General features: G+C 38.7%; 1 protein-coding gene across 3 annotated transcripts in view; it reads left to right on the top strand.

The window, feature by feature from the left end:
* Nucleotides 1-15,195, top strand: part of NDC1 (NDC1 transmembrane nucleoporin) — a 46,334-nt gene that overhangs the window by 6,005 nt on the left and 25,134 nt on the right. For all 3 annotated transcript variants that reach the window (XR_015254705.1, XM_086717041.1, XM_086717042.1), the window contains 6 exons: nucleotides 608-782; nucleotides 1,937-2,075; nucleotides 6,921-7,029; nucleotides 9,412-9,463; nucleotides 12,129-12,264; nucleotides 13,058-13,150. Coding sequence is in view for 2 of the 3 variants with exons in the window: in XM_086717041.1 (XP_086573167.1) it covers nucleotides 608-782; nucleotides 1,937-2,075; nucleotides 6,921-7,029; nucleotides 9,412-9,463; nucleotides 12,129-12,264; nucleotides 13,058-13,150 (704 nt within the window). In the remaining variant the exon portion in view is untranslated. The remainder of the gene's footprint in view (nucleotides 1-607; nucleotides 783-1,936; nucleotides 2,076-6,920; nucleotides 7,030-9,411; nucleotides 9,464-12,128; nucleotides 12,265-13,057; nucleotides 13,151-15,195) is intronic.

Genomic DNA, 15,195 nt, shown 5'->3' with positions numbered 1-15,195 from the left:
TCCCTTCCTCTCTCTGCCTCTCTCCAGCTCACTCTATCAAAAATAATAAATAAACATTAAAAAAAGAAAAGAATGTGTGTATGGGTAGGTCAGGAAACCCTCTGCTAGCTGTTTTCAAAAGTCAAAGTCAATATCCCTCCTACCCACACTCACCTGCCCTAGCACACTTCCTGAAAACTGTTTTTGATTATCACAAGTATTAGAAATTCCTGTACAAGAATTTATTTTAGTATTCAGTGTTGTCATCATTTACCTAGTTTGTGGGTTACTTTTTACAATTGGGCTATATATTGACAAGTTCAAATGCTGAAGTAAAGGTAACTTGTCAGAGGGCAAGCACTGTCTTTCAAAAATGATCATTATTTGTTCTTTTATGGCACCTACAAGGTTGGCAGGGTAGACAGTATTTGAACTATTTTAATTAAACTATTTTAATTATTTTAACTTAGAATTCTTAATGTAGAGGTTTTCTTTACTTCACATTGATTCTGGGTTTCCTTGTGCCTTTGGAATATCTGTGCAAGGACGAGAGGAAACGATATGGTTCGTGTCCCCTGACCTCATATGCTACAGGTTATAAAGCCACAGTAACGTGCTTTATTTGCAGTTGTGCCTTCCATTCCCTGCTCCAGACTGGCACTGATCGGGAAGATCATTCACCCTCAGCAGCTCATGCACTCATTTGTTCATGCTGCAATGGGGATGATGGTGGCTTGGTGTGCTGCAGTGATAACCAAGGGTCGATACGGTTTTCTTGTGGTTTCCTGCACTGGTACTGAGAGGTAATATGAAATATGTTTTCTCTATGGAACTTGTTTAGTTACTAATCCAAAGGTGACCTGTATAGGTTAATAGTTTGTGGGCATTCTTTGTTTATTCTAGACTTACACGGAAGGTGCTTTTATACATAACATTAGATGTTTTTGATATTTATGCTTGTTGAATTTCAGTAGTTTTTTAAAAACCGTTTTCTGTGCAAGGTGCTATGCTAGGTGCTGTTGGATTTGTGAGAGTGATTCACACATACACTATAAGGTCTTTGAGAGTTAAGAACAGTAAGGGAATTAAGACATGGACACAAATGGATGTGATAGAAGAGAAATAGGAATTTATGTGAAGTGGGAGGGAATAAGAAAGTAATGTGTACACATTAAACCTGTGGCAGTTCAGAAAGCAGGGAAGATCATTGGCTTCTTGGAGGAGGTGGCATTTAGGTTGGAGTTTAAGGAAGGATTGTGTGGGGAGAATGAAGAAAAAGCTTTAAAATAATTACAACCACCTTCTTCAGTAGTCGTTTTATCACTTTGAAACTGATACATTTCTTGAACACATGGCCCTGATAAAAATTTCAGGTTGCTATTCTGAGCTTAAAAATAAAAAAAGATTACGGTAGTCTTAAATTCCCTATTTTTTACCGCCTTTAAAATCTAGGGTTCACGAGTACTACTTAATACTTGATTTCCTTTTGCCCTCCCCCCCCCCCCCCCGTTACTATTACATAGGGCTTTTTTTTTTCCCTAATGTGATAAATTTTCTTTAGTGAGAAGGGTCCTCTTGAGGGATTGCCCCTTTAGAGGCATTTAGAGAGGTCATTGCCAAAGGCATGACCTCTCTAGCAGGCATGCACCCTTCAGTTCTAGCTCCTCTCAGTCCAAATGCAGCGTACCTGCTTGTAAGCAGTGTTGTGTCCTATCACAGGGCATGTTCTTCCCGTTGGCAGACTTCCACAGGAAGAGCTAAGGAGTTAACCTTTAGAGAGGTCAAATTCTCATGCATCCGGGAAAAGGTTTTATTAATCTTTTGCCCACACTTAACCCAAAATGAACCATTTAGTTAGCATTTGGGGCATGTCTTAAGTGATTATGTCAAAGTTTGAGCTTTCTAAAACAGTGGTTTGTGTCCTTGACTGTTGAATTAATAACCTTTTTCTCTCCAGTTTAAATAGCCCTGCTGCACAAACCTGCTTAAATGAGTATCACCTGTTTTTTCTCCTGGCTGGTGCATTTATGGGCTATAGCTACAGTCTCCTGTATTTTATTAACAACATGAACTATCTTCCATTTCCTATCATACAGGTAAGATATCATTTGAGCATTACGTTATGTCAGAATTTAGCAGAGTTAAAATTGCCTTTGTATATGTGTATATAACTGGCCTCATCTGATTGATTCAAGATTTGATCAACAAAACTTAGGACTGAGATCATCAAAATGCCATTTGGAGGAGAGTGATTTGTTTTCATGAGACTTTAGCATATGTTTGAGAGCTGTAGCTGCCCTTCACACTGCCACTCTGAGGATACTGCTTTGCCCCACTCTTTCCCCTGCTGCTAGGTAGTGGCAGTTGCTGTGACCTAGCAGGGCTGGGGGAGGAGGAGGATGACATTCATGCAGTGTACTTCTGTGCAGCTGCCAGCTTCCTTTTGCACCTGAGAACTCATGGGCTTGAGGATGTTCACGTAAGTACAGAATGCCAGTTACTGTCTCAGATCTTTTCCAGAATGAGGCATGGTGTATATAAATAAATCAAACAGTTTGACTGGTTTGACTGAATAGTTTAAACTATCTTTCAGTTAGGTTTTTAAAAATCTAATCTGGTAGGAGTCTTTGGTGGAACTCAGAACCACCACCTTTGGCAGAAGAGAGAAAGATCGGTTGAGATTTCTCCTGTGGCATGAAGGCTGTCTCCAGACTGTTCCCACTCTTCCTGACTGTGCTCTTACTCGCTTCATTCCTGTGCTGTGGCAGGCTAAGGACTGGGCTTTGGAGCAAAACTATTAGAACCAGCCCTTTCCCACTGAGACCCAGTCTGGTGGGGAGGGAGGGATGTGCAAACAAATGATGTATCGTGAGAGTGTGAGAATGTAGATTAGGGTTCTCCTGATTTCACTGAAGGTCCCATATGCCTGTTGCTTCCATGAGAACGATCTGTTAAAAATAGACCTATTGCAAGGAGATAGCGCTCACAGAAAAAGCTGGCGAGGGCACCTGGGTGGCTTAGTCAGTTAAGCGTCTGACTCGGTTTCGGCTCCGGTCATGATCTCACAGTTTGTGGGTTCAAGCCCCACATTGGGCTTTGCACTGACAGTGCAGAGCCTGCTTGGGATTCTTTCTCCCTCTCTGTCTGCCCCTCCCCTGCTCATGCTCTGCTTCTGTCTCTCAAAAATACATAAACATGAAAAAAAAAAAAAAAAAGAACAGGAGCTGGCCCTTACCTCCCTGCAGTCTGTGAGCGTATGAAGGAAGAGTCCTGGTTAGAAATTCTTCACATCTTGAGAAGATGAATTAAAAGCAGAGCGTCAGCTTTGCCACCTTAAAATTTTAGGAGGAAAAAACCCCAAATTCTGTACAGAAATATCCATGCTAAATCGTATTTGATCCAAATGTAATTAAGAATATAAAGAATAAAAGTGTTAGAGAAAAACGAGATACCCCGAAATCACTTTTTCCTCCATGAACCTCAGTTGATGGCAAAAGAGTACAAGTAGGAACGGTTCGGTAACTGATGGTGCCTGCCAGTAGAGGGTTCCCGCTGTGTAAAGTCACATTTCTTTTTTTGTTTCTTTTTTTTCTAAATGTTTATTTTTGAGAGAGACAGAGTGTAAGTGGGGGAGGGGCAGAGAAAGAGAGAGAGAGAGAGAGAGAGAATGAATCCTAAGCAGGCTCTGAGCTGTCGGCACAGAGTCGGACGTGGGGCTGGAACTCATGAGCTGTGAGGTCATGACCTAAGCCGAAGTTGGACGCTTACCTGACTGAGCCACCCAGGTGCCCCAGTAGTGTAACATTTGTAAAATTTTACTACTAAAGTTTTTGTAATTTCTTTTGATAAAATTTTATTTTATTAGAAATAGAGACAGAGTGTGAGCAGGGGAGGGGTAGAGAGAGGGAGACACAGAATCTGAAGCAGGCTCCAGGCTCCGAGCTGTCAGCACAGAGCCCCATGCAGGGCTCAAACTCCAGAACTGTGAGATCATGACCTAAGCCAAAGTCAGATGCTTAACTGACTGAGCCACCCAGGCTCCCCGTCCTTTAATAAAAATTTAGATTTATTTTTATGCCCATGAAGTTTCTTTTCTTTCTTTTTTTTTTTAAGTTTTTTTTTTGTTTGTTTGTTTGTTTTTTTTAGTGTTTTTATTTATTTTTGAGAGAGACAGGGCGTGAGCAGGGGAGGAGCAGAGAGACAGGGAGACACAGAATCCGAAGCAGGCTCCAGGGAGCCCAATGCGGGGCTCAAACTTGTGAACCACAAGTTTATGACCTGGGCTGAGGTCAGATGCTCAACCGACTGAGCTACCCAGGCGCCCTGAAGTTTCTTTTCTAATGGTAATATTCAGCTTTGGCTTCAGATTCAACTTTGGCAGAATGTTGACTGTTTTAACATTGGGCCATTCTGTATTTGGCCAAAATCTATTTTGGGGGCATCTCTCATAACCATGAGTGTACAGGAACAGTGTTGTTTGGTCTGCCCAGGTGGGTGTTATTCTCCAGCCCCGGGATGGTTGGAACAGGGGTTTTATGGGTGGATGCAGTGGAGTAAGGGAGGTACAGGTTTTTGGCAAGAGTAGTTGAAATGATGGATCTTTGTAACCAGGATCATAGTTTCTCATCCACCAAGTTTGTAATGTCTTTGCCTGGCTGGATAGATTTGCCTCTTCAGAAGATGGACGGGGAAGGAACATACAATAGCTTAGCCTTCTTTGATTAGCCCTAAGAGCATGGTGCACATCCTATGACCTTTCCTTATGCACTTCAGTTGCTAAGGAAAGCAATATTGATAGGAACTTGCAAGCTTAAAGTGAGATCAGGCCCATTTGTTCTTCTGAACCTCCATAAAATGAGATGATGGTAATAGCTGTTTACTTTTTTTCTTTAACTGGCCAAGCTGACCAGAGAATGTTAGACCTTAAATTTTTTTTTTTTATAAGCATAACAGCATTATTATTAGCATCACCATCATCATTATTTTTGGTGCTGCCTGTCAGCTTACGTCCTAAGAGTAGAGTGGTAACACTATTTTTATTATAAAATATTCCAATACCGTAGATAAAACAAAAGTTTCCTTTAGTCATTCTGCTGCCAATCTCAATCTTTGCCTCAGAGATCACTGTGACCAGTTTAGTGTATGTTCTGCTAAACCCTTTACTGTATAGTTACATATATATTATATATATGTAGGATGGAGCTTCCATATATATTTTGTAGGATGGAGCTTCCATAAAGTTTTATATGGTACATATTATTCAGTAACTACTGTTTTCATATAACAGTATGAAAAATTAGCTCTTTTAAAAAATCTAATTCTAAGCAATTTACCATTAGCCTATTAGTTTTTGTCTAAACTAGCCTATAGAACTACAACAAGTTCCATTGTCCTTATTGAGTTCTTAATGATAGACTGATGGGGAAAAACAGAACATCAGCATGGAGTAGGAGACAAAGAAGTGGATGAACATCAGGACAGGGCTTGGCAAGCTCTAGGCCAACAAGACTGAAAGTATTAAGTAAGATAAGATTTATAGAGCCTGGCACATAGTTAATACTCAGTGAAGGGTAGTTTATAGTCACACCACAGAAGAAACCCACTAGGGAATTGGGGAGCACGAAGAGGTTCTATTAGTTATTCTCTGCATATTTACTGATATGCCTACCTCTTTGCCTAACCTCTTTGGATAGTTGTGAGTAGTGGTTGAGGTGAGAGCTTCAGTAGGAACAGTATAGGAACTATAGCCTTTCTATTGGGAGATCGAGGTAAGAAGGTAGTAGCACCCAGTGGCTGTGCATAATTGTGCCGCTCTGTATCTTGGACTTTGAATATATCCAAATAAACCAGGACACTTGGAACTGTGTGGTTAGTGACCAAGTATTCACATGGGATGCTTTTTGAAAGATACTGTAGGAGTTCACAGACATTGTATGAAGCTGTAATTTCCACCTGAGTAATAGAATTATTTGCTCTTTAGCTCCTGAAATTCCTTAAACAAGGATCAGCCATAATAGAAGCAGAAAAGAAGACCAGAATTTGGGAAATTCATCTTTGCTTCATTAAATTTCCTTTAGATTCTGTCCAATAATTTAAAAATATTTTTCCATTGGCATTTTTGGGGCAGGGAGGGGAGAGGAAAGAAGCAAACAAGCCTTATTTTACAAGAAGTGTAGTTTGTTTTTTTTTCCAGGAAAAAAGCATTTCATATTTTTTCTTAATTGATTTTTCTCTCTTAGATGATTAGAATAGAAGATACCCATTAATGCACTGTTTGGCTGGGTCAGCCTTCTTATCTCACAGATAATTAGGAGACATGACTTGCTCAGTGCTACACAGAGAGGAGTACTGAAACTCAGGTCTCCCGACTCAGTCTTGTGTCTTCTGCCTTGTGTTTTCTTGTAGACAGCATTTGAAAACATTGAGTGTAGAGGCAGTATGCAGAAGATTGTAGTCTCTGAAACCAGCCTGCCTAGTTTAAAATCTCAGATTTTCCTTTTGCTAGCTGTTAAATTGGTTAAGTCGCACCTTGGCTTCCTCATTGGTAAGATGAGGATAATAATGGAACCTCCTTCATAGCGTTGTACTTAGAGTAGTACCTGGTACATGCTAAGCGGCCAAAGAATGTCAGCTGCTGCTGCTGCTGTGATTATCATGTTTTTTGTATGTACACACTGTATTTCCATAGTCTTTAGTATAACTATAGATATTGTTAATTTTGTCATTTCTGATCTCCTATCAATGAGATGTTGTATATGTAAATATTAAATATTTTAACATCAGAAATTGTTGATTTTTTACCTCTGGAATAAACTTCATCTTTTTATGCAATGATTATTATTTTTTTTTTATTATGTGGACTGTTTTAGTGTTTGCTTTAGAATGAACTAGAACCTCTACTTGGAAGTGTCCTTTGATTCTGTTTTTCTTTTTTTTCTCAGCAATACAAGTTCTTGCGCTTCAGGAGATCTCTGCTCTTGTTAGTTAAGCATAGTTGTGTGGAATCACTGTTCCTGATTAGAAATTTCTGCATTGTGTATTATTTTCTTGGTAAGAATTTCTGCTTTTTGATACACTGTATGTGTTAGCTCACAGCTCAGAAAATGTCAATTAACCAAGTCATTTTTGGTTTTGTTTGTTTCTCAATTGTAGGTATGTGACTAGCTTGATTCAATGTTTAGATTGTTAAAGAGTATTTATTAAGTTAAGGGAAAATATTGTTAAAGAAAATGTATGTACAAACAATGGAATATTATTCAACCTTAAAAGAGAAGGAAATCCTGTTATATGTTACAACATGGGTAAAACTTGAGGACAACATACTAAGTGAAATAAGCCAGTTGCCAAAAGACAAATACTGCATGATCCCATTTACATGAGGTGTTACTTGAAGCAGTCACACTCTTAGAAATAGAAAGTATAATTGTGGTTGCCAGGGGCTGTGTGGGGGAAGGAAAAAGGAGAGTTGTTGCTAAGTGGGTAGAGAGTTTCAGTCTGCAAGGTGAAAAAGTTCGGGAGATCTGTTGCACAAGGTGCATATAGTGTCTGTACACTTCATGGTTAAGCTGGTTAATTTTGTTGTGTGGTTTTTACCATGATAAAAAAAGAAGAAAATATATGTCATTTTGTCATTCTATAAATAACATACTCTTTTTTTATAACCTTTTGTAACTTGGTACTAATATACTAGAATATCCAGCTGCTAAGGGAAACATAGAATTTATTAACATGAATTTTAAGCACAGAAATATAGTTTATTTAATATAATGAGGCAGATCAAGATGAATGGAAAACATTAATCTCAATAGCAACATATAATAGTATAAACAAAATTCAGCATCCTAAAATACTGTTTTCAGACTACAGGTTTCCCGCATTATCTGAAAGTGGAGTGTTCCTGGGAAACTTTTTGTAAGCTGAAATGGCACACAGTGAAGAAGCAATTACTGTTAATTTATATAGAAAGATTAAAAAAATTTTTTTAAATGTTTATTTTTGAGAAGACAGAGTCAGAGTGTGAGCCAGGGAGGGGGCAGAGGGGGGAAACCCAGAATCCAAAGCAGGCTCTAGGCTCTGAGCTGTCAGCGCAGAGCCCGATTCAGGGCTCGAACTCAGGAACCCTGAGATCATGACCTGAGCTGAAGTCAGATGCTCACCTGATTGAGCCATTCAGGCACCCTGATATGGAAAGATTTTTGAGTATCCCAAAATAACCTCTCTTAGGCTTTTCTGATACTTTAGGACGCATCTTGCTAATGGATGCACAAAACAAATTGAGATAAAGCACAGACGCTCACAGACACAGTTCAAAGCTTTGGAGGCTTGATGCTGAGCTGCAGGAAGGAGCCTGGTGGGGCTGCTCTTGCTGCTCAGGGTGTGCTGCCTCTATACAGCAGCTGTTCGGCTTGGTGCAGAACAAATGCTGAATGTTGTTTTCACTTTTCTGCCTTTTTCATAAATTCGGATTTCTTTCAGTTAGAACAAGTGCTAGCGTAGGCCTTTCATAAAAGTGAAGTGGCATAACATGAACTTTCAAAAAGCAGGGGATATCTGCATAACTTTCTGATCCTACTTTTTTCTATGGAATCATTTTATAGAATTGTTTTTACTGGGTATGGGCTGTTCTGTTGTCCACTTCTTTCATCCTTAGTTTATAGAACCCATTGTTTTACATAGCTCTTACAACTGTCATTCTGATGTTAACACCTTGTTGTTTTTTTATTAACCTACTATCTTCAGCCTGGATGTTTCCCCACCATTGTACATTTGGGCTGACATAGCAGCCGTGTGACTATTTCCGTGGTCAACCATTTCTTCTAGAACTCCGTACATGTTCCATTCAGATTTCATTTCAGATGTTAGCACTTTTCATTTCTTTGTTGCACTTGGGTCTTTTTGGCCAGTTTCTTTCAGTTATTCATTTTTATAAAATGTCATGTGGGCTTTTCATAGGAAACAAGGAGGCGACACAATGTTATGCTTTGCTGTCTGCGCCTGAACTGAATAACAGATGTCAGTGACCAATCACAAACAGACTTAGAAAGAAGGGATGTGATTAGTCACAGATTGTGATGTGTTTCCATTATCTACATACTGATTTGTGTACTGAGAAGCTGGAAATATATTCAGTTGCTCACTGTAAATATACCATTGGCAACTGAAATTTGAATTATGCTGTTGGGGGACTAGTGTGATTTAACTAAACCACCACTGAAATATGACTGAAATGTATGCATAATCAGACCTGTGCAAAGCAAGGACTTCCTGTATTTAGAAATTATTCTCTTTTCCTGCCCATTCCTGATCAAACAACCTAGCGTTTTGACCCAGGTCTTAGTGTCTACTTGGTCATCTCATCAACCTCATGTTACAAAGTATGATTAAGATTTATTAACTTTTTATGTTTATAGCATTGTATTTTTTTCCTGTCAGGCCATATTCCCAAAGCTTGGATTAGCACTGCAATGGACCTTCAGATAGATGAGTAAGTGATATATGAAAAGTCTGATTTTTAAATCTGTTAGTTGTTTCCATCATTGTAGGTGTTTACCACTTTCCAGGTATTTTGTTTAGATTTAGCCTTTAAATTTTTAAAGTTGAAAACCAATTGTATTCATTTTGGAATATACCTAGTTCATATAACTCAAAATTCCAGTGTCCTATAAAAGAGTATACAGTTAAGAATAATCCTTTTGCTCCTGTCTCTAGTCACCAAGGTTCCTCTCCCTGGAAATTAGCAGTGATAATTTGTTTTTTGTTAGATATAGCTTTTATATTATAGAAAAGTGGACTTCTTGAGTTGTATGGGCATACCTCTCTTGTTTTTCTCCTCAGTAATCATTCTCTGCTATTGTGGTAGGTAAGCACAGTGCTATGGTATTGTTTTAACTTTACCACTAAAGAAACCAAAATTGAGCAGGGTCATATGACCAGTTGAAGGTCAATAAGTGATAATCGAGTGGCAGCACTAGGGTGTCTTACTCTGGTTCTTTCCCATGTACTTTGCACATAGATAAGGCTTTAATCTTTATTTGGAAAAAAATGTAAATTTCTCTATCAGTATTTGTTCTTTTAATTTTTATTATTCTACTGTGAGACTTTTTATATCATGTAGATTTAACTAATAGCATTTTGGGGGGTGGGGATGTTGACATTTGTAAGTGTTTGAGATATTATGGTTTCTATATAGTGTATTTCAATTTCTAACTTTTTTTTTTTTTAATGTTTATGTATTTATTTAGAGAGAGAGAGATAGAGAGCGAGCAGGGGAGGGGCAGAGAGAGAGGGAGACAGAGAATCCCAAGCAGGCTCTGCACTGTCAGCGTGGAGCCTCATGCGGGGCTTGAACACATGAACCGTGAGATCATGACTTAAGCCGAAATCAAGAGTCTGAGCCACCCAGACACCTCTCAGTTTCTAACTTTTAAAAGTTTCTAGGTAAATTTAGTTTTGTCCTCGGTTTAATTGCTAGATAATGAAACCACATGCATGGGTCATTTATTATGTTAGTCCGGATTTTACATTGGGTCTAATGGAAAGAGAAAAATGATAATGACATTTGATTGTAATTGAACATAGTATTTTTTCCCTTCTTTCACTTGAAATACATTTTATTTGTATGGCAGTGTCAAATATCCTGTTCTTAATATATGGCAGATACCTAAAATCTGAAAATAACTTTATTCTCCTAGAAACTGTAAAGCACTATGCTAGACACACCTAACATCAGGTGTTTTAAATGTCAGAATAGCCCTAAGAAAGGAGAGGGGTGTCTGGGTGGCTCAGTCAGTTGAGCGTCCAACTTTGGCTCAGGTCATGATCTCACAGTTCGTAGGTTCGAGCCCCGTGTCAGGCTCTGCTGAAAGCTCAGAGCCTGGAGCCTGCTTTGGATTTTGTGTCTCCCTCTCTCTCTGCCCCTGCCCTGCTCACGTTCTGTCTCACTCTCTCTCAAAAATAAACATTAGAAAAAAAAACAAAAAAACACCTTTTTTTAAATAAAAAAAAAAGAAGTAAAAAGAAGAGATTATGGCACCATTGCATGGATGAAGAAATTGAGTGTGGGTTAGGTCAAGCAGTTAAAGGTAATCACAACACACCTAGATGGCAGAGCCAGAGGTTCTAATCCTATTTTAAAATTACTAGTTGTGTGATTGTAGGATTATGATGACTTTGCTAATTGATCTACTCAAGGTTTTGGTAGTGTTCCCTTTATTTAGCCTTCTAACAGAGTTTCTTAAGTTATTTTTTTTTTAAAGTTTATTTATTTTTGAGAGAGAGAGAGAGAGAGAGAAAGCACCAGCTGGGGAGGGGCAGATAGAGCGGGAGAGAGAGAATCCAAGCAGATTCCTTGTGCTCAACTCAGAGCCCCAATGCGGGGCTCAATCTCACAAACCATGAGATCATGACCTAAGCCAAGATCAAGAGTCAGTCATTTAACCAACTGAGCCACCCAGGTGCCCCTTAAATTATTTTAAAAGTAAAGATTGTGATTTTCTGATAGTACTATGTGCTCCCAACTATTGTGGAACCGTTTTTTTAGGGTATACAGATAGAGCTGAAATTTGGCCCAGGAGAGGTGCTAGTCCTATTGAATGATTATGTGTCAAGCTACAAAGTAACAGTAAAATTTTACCCAGCTGCTAAGGGTTGGCTTACAGGCTTGGCTCATTCTTTCTCCATAGGAAATGACAGTGAAGATTTGGAGCACAAAAAACTGAGCATAAGTTTAGGTCTCTTCGTTTAAGGCTCCCTTATGTAGTTCGTAAGTAGGTATTAGGGAAAGAATTGTATAGGGTGCAAAAGGAGGGGGGTCTATAGCACCATTATTTATTCATTACAAAAATTTTTTTTTAATTTTTGAGAGAGAGACACAGAGCATGAGTGGGGGAGGGGCAGAAAGCGAGGGAGACACAGAATGTGAAGCAGGCTCCAGGTTCTGAGCTGTCAGCACAGAGCCTGATGTGGGGCTCGAACTCACAAACTGACATCATGACCTGAGCCGAAGTCAGACACTTAACCGACTGAGGCACCCAGGCACCCCCATATCACCATTATTATTAATAAATAAGATTGATTTGTCATTGTGAAGCTGTTGAATGCTGAGATTGTATTTTCCCCATTGGATTAAATAGTAATTTCTGCTTTCATAGGCAGTTTCATAGGCCTCTTGACACTCTGAGTGGCCTCTTGAATCTCTCATTACTCTACCATGTCTGGCTATGTGGCGTCTTTCTTCTGATGACTTGGTATATCTCATGGATACTCTTCAAAATCTTTGCCACAGAGGTTAGTATTGAGTTTTTTGTTAATACATTTGTGTTTTAGAGTGCACGGGTATTTTTAGCAGAGCACTAAGCAGTATGCTATTGTGCCTAAAGCCATTCTGATAAATTGGGTTTTGGTCTCTTTTCTGAGGCTTTACTAGGGATGTATCATTTGTAACCATAATTTTCTGTGTGTGTGTGTGTGTGTGTGTGTGTGTGTGTGTGTGTGTGTGTAAGGAACAGTGTTAGTGTTCTTGATCTTTGGAAACTAAACTGCATGAACTGCTAGTGGAACTTAATTGTGCTTTATCTGTAGTGTAATTCTCATTCCTCTAGTGAGCACATACTAAATGCCTGAATTTTAAATTAGTTTTACATGCTATTGGTATAGCTACTCTGAAAATATTCAATATAAAGCAATAAAATATTTGTTCTTTGAAGGAAAGTCTTAAAACTTGTATAGAAATTATTTTAAATGAATGGGAATTACATTGTCTTTATCATCCAGGTGTTTATCTTAGGAAATGAGTGTTTGTTTTTCAGTTTACCATCTTTGTAGGTTTGTGTTCTTCAGTGGCTTCAGAGAATCTTTGTTACTGGAAGCCAGAGATTTAATAAAATGGGGAGAATAACATTTCAGAAAGTAGTGTGTTTAGGTATATGTAATTTTGATGCAATCCATTATTAAAACACTGAAGATGTTAATTTGGTTGTATTGTTTCCTGTTGTAATAAATTTCAATTAGTGCTAACTTACTGAATAGAGTCAAGAAAATAATCATTTTCATAGTCTTTATATTTGATTATACTTGTTAGGCTCATCTGTTCCCTGTTCAGCCACCATTTTCAGAAGAGTCGGACGAATGCCTCCCGAAGGTCTTAAACAGCAGTCCTCCCCTCATCATAAAGGTGCCTGAGCTATGTGTTTTGTGTCTTCACGCAGTAATCTCGAACCTATTTATGAAATGGACTTAATATTTAGCGTATTTAGATATATTTTTTGAGGGCCTACAATATTCTAGCACCAGTATTGTAAAACATCAACTACACACTGCATGGAATGCCATTCACTTTCTTAGTTTTCACTCCAAGTGACTAAAATGCAAAGATATATTGCAGTGTGTATGTACAAGCTAAGCTAATTTGTGCAAACTAAACTATACTTAGATTAGACATAAAAATATTTCCTGGCACAAAATACTATGATATACAACCGTATGTGTGCATTAGCTTTTCATAAACTTATAATTATAGCAAAACAAAATACTGTTTTGTTTTATTTATTATGGAGTCGACATGTTCTTACTCATGTACTATTTTTTAAAATTTTTTTTTAATGTTTGTTTATTTTTGAGAGAGAGAGACAGTGTTGAGTGGAGGAGAGGCAGAGAGAGAGGGAGACAGAAGCAGAAGCAGGCTCCAGGCTCTGAGCTGTCAGCACAGAGCCCAACACGGGGCTCGAACTCACAGACCGCGAGATCGTGACCTGAGCCAAAGTCGGACGCTCAAACGACTGAGCCACCCAAGGGCCCCTACTCATGTAGTATTGTTGGTTGTTATGATCAAAGGTAGTGCTTGGTAGGTATACACATACAATGAGCTGTCTTAAAAGATGAATAATGAGGGGCACCTGGGTGGCTCAGTCGGTTGAGCAACCAAGTTCGGCTCAGGTCATGATCTCGCGGTTTGTGAGTTCAAGCCCCGCATTGGGCTCTGTGCTGACAGCTCAGCCTGGAGCCTGCTTCGAATTCTGTGTCTCCCTCTCTCTCCGCCCCTCCCCTGCTCATGCTCTGTCTCTCTCCGTCTCAAAAATAAATAAAACATTAAAAAAAAAAGATGAATAATGATAATGATCCTAAATTAAATTTTAATCAAAAGAGTTTAAAGAAGTTCTAACAAATTTACAAATTAAACTAAGAATAAATTGTTTTGATTCAAATTGCATTTTGAAATTTTAAAGTAGATCTATACATAATATGTGTGATCCTGTTAAGTCCTAGTACTTAAAAAATAATTCAAAGAAAATGGAACCCAGAGTTTGGAATACATTCCGAAAAGTTGTAAACGAATAAGAAAATGAACCAGTGAGGTTCTGATTACCGTTAAACATCAATTATGACTAATTTATTAGATATACAAAAATATCAGCTACTCATTTGGTTATTTAACATATCTTTATTTACTGGGTAGGTGTCAGTCATTGCTAGTTGCTGAAGGCATAATAACGAGTAAGATGTAGCAAGCCTAATGGAAAAGGCAGATACACAAAATAATGAAAAGTTATTGTGATAAGTGCAGTGGGAGCCACTTATTCTGCTTGGAACCAAAATAGGAAAGCTTCATAGAAGTGATGGTGTCTTGAATGATGAGTGAACGATTTTGCCAGGAAACAAAATGAAGATTTTCAGTAAAAAAAAGTTCAACATATGTTGTGTGTCTGCTGTGTGCCAGGCACTGCCTTTGGATGTGGTAGCAAGTAAGATGCTTTCCCTGCCTCAGAGTTTAGTGGGTGGAACCAGATGAGACAAGTAAACAGGCAGTTACAATAAATTATGTTAAGTGTCATGGTTGAGAGCTGTGTCAGTATATGTTGATGTGGGGGAGGCCTGGGAAGTTCTAGAAGGAAGTGATGTTTTAAGTGTCTCACCATAGAGATGGGAGAGAACACAGAGAGTTTCTTGTAGCTGGAGCCTACAGTGGGTAGGGTAGCTTATAGAGGGTACAGGCAAGACAATTCTGGGAGTCTGGAAAGGAAGGTTATGGCCAGCTTGATTGACAAACTGAATTTCCTTCATGAAAAATTTCAGCGATTTCCCCTTACATATAATATTGAGCCCAATTCATAACTAAGATTTCATATAGAAGTTAAAACAATTAGGGGCACCTAGGTGGCTCACTTCATTAAACGTCTGACTTTGGCTCAGGTCATGATCTCGCGGTTTGTGAGTTCACGC

The sequence above is a fragment of the Puma concolor genome, chromosome C1, assembly GCF_028749965.1.
Source record: "Puma concolor isolate L17-30 chromosome C1, mPumCon1.1.hap2, whole genome shotgun sequence".
Classification (NCBI taxonomy): Eukaryota; Metazoa; Chordata; class Mammalia; order Carnivora; family Felidae; genus Puma; species Puma concolor.
This window is presented reverse-complemented; position numbering and strand designations above follow the sequence as displayed.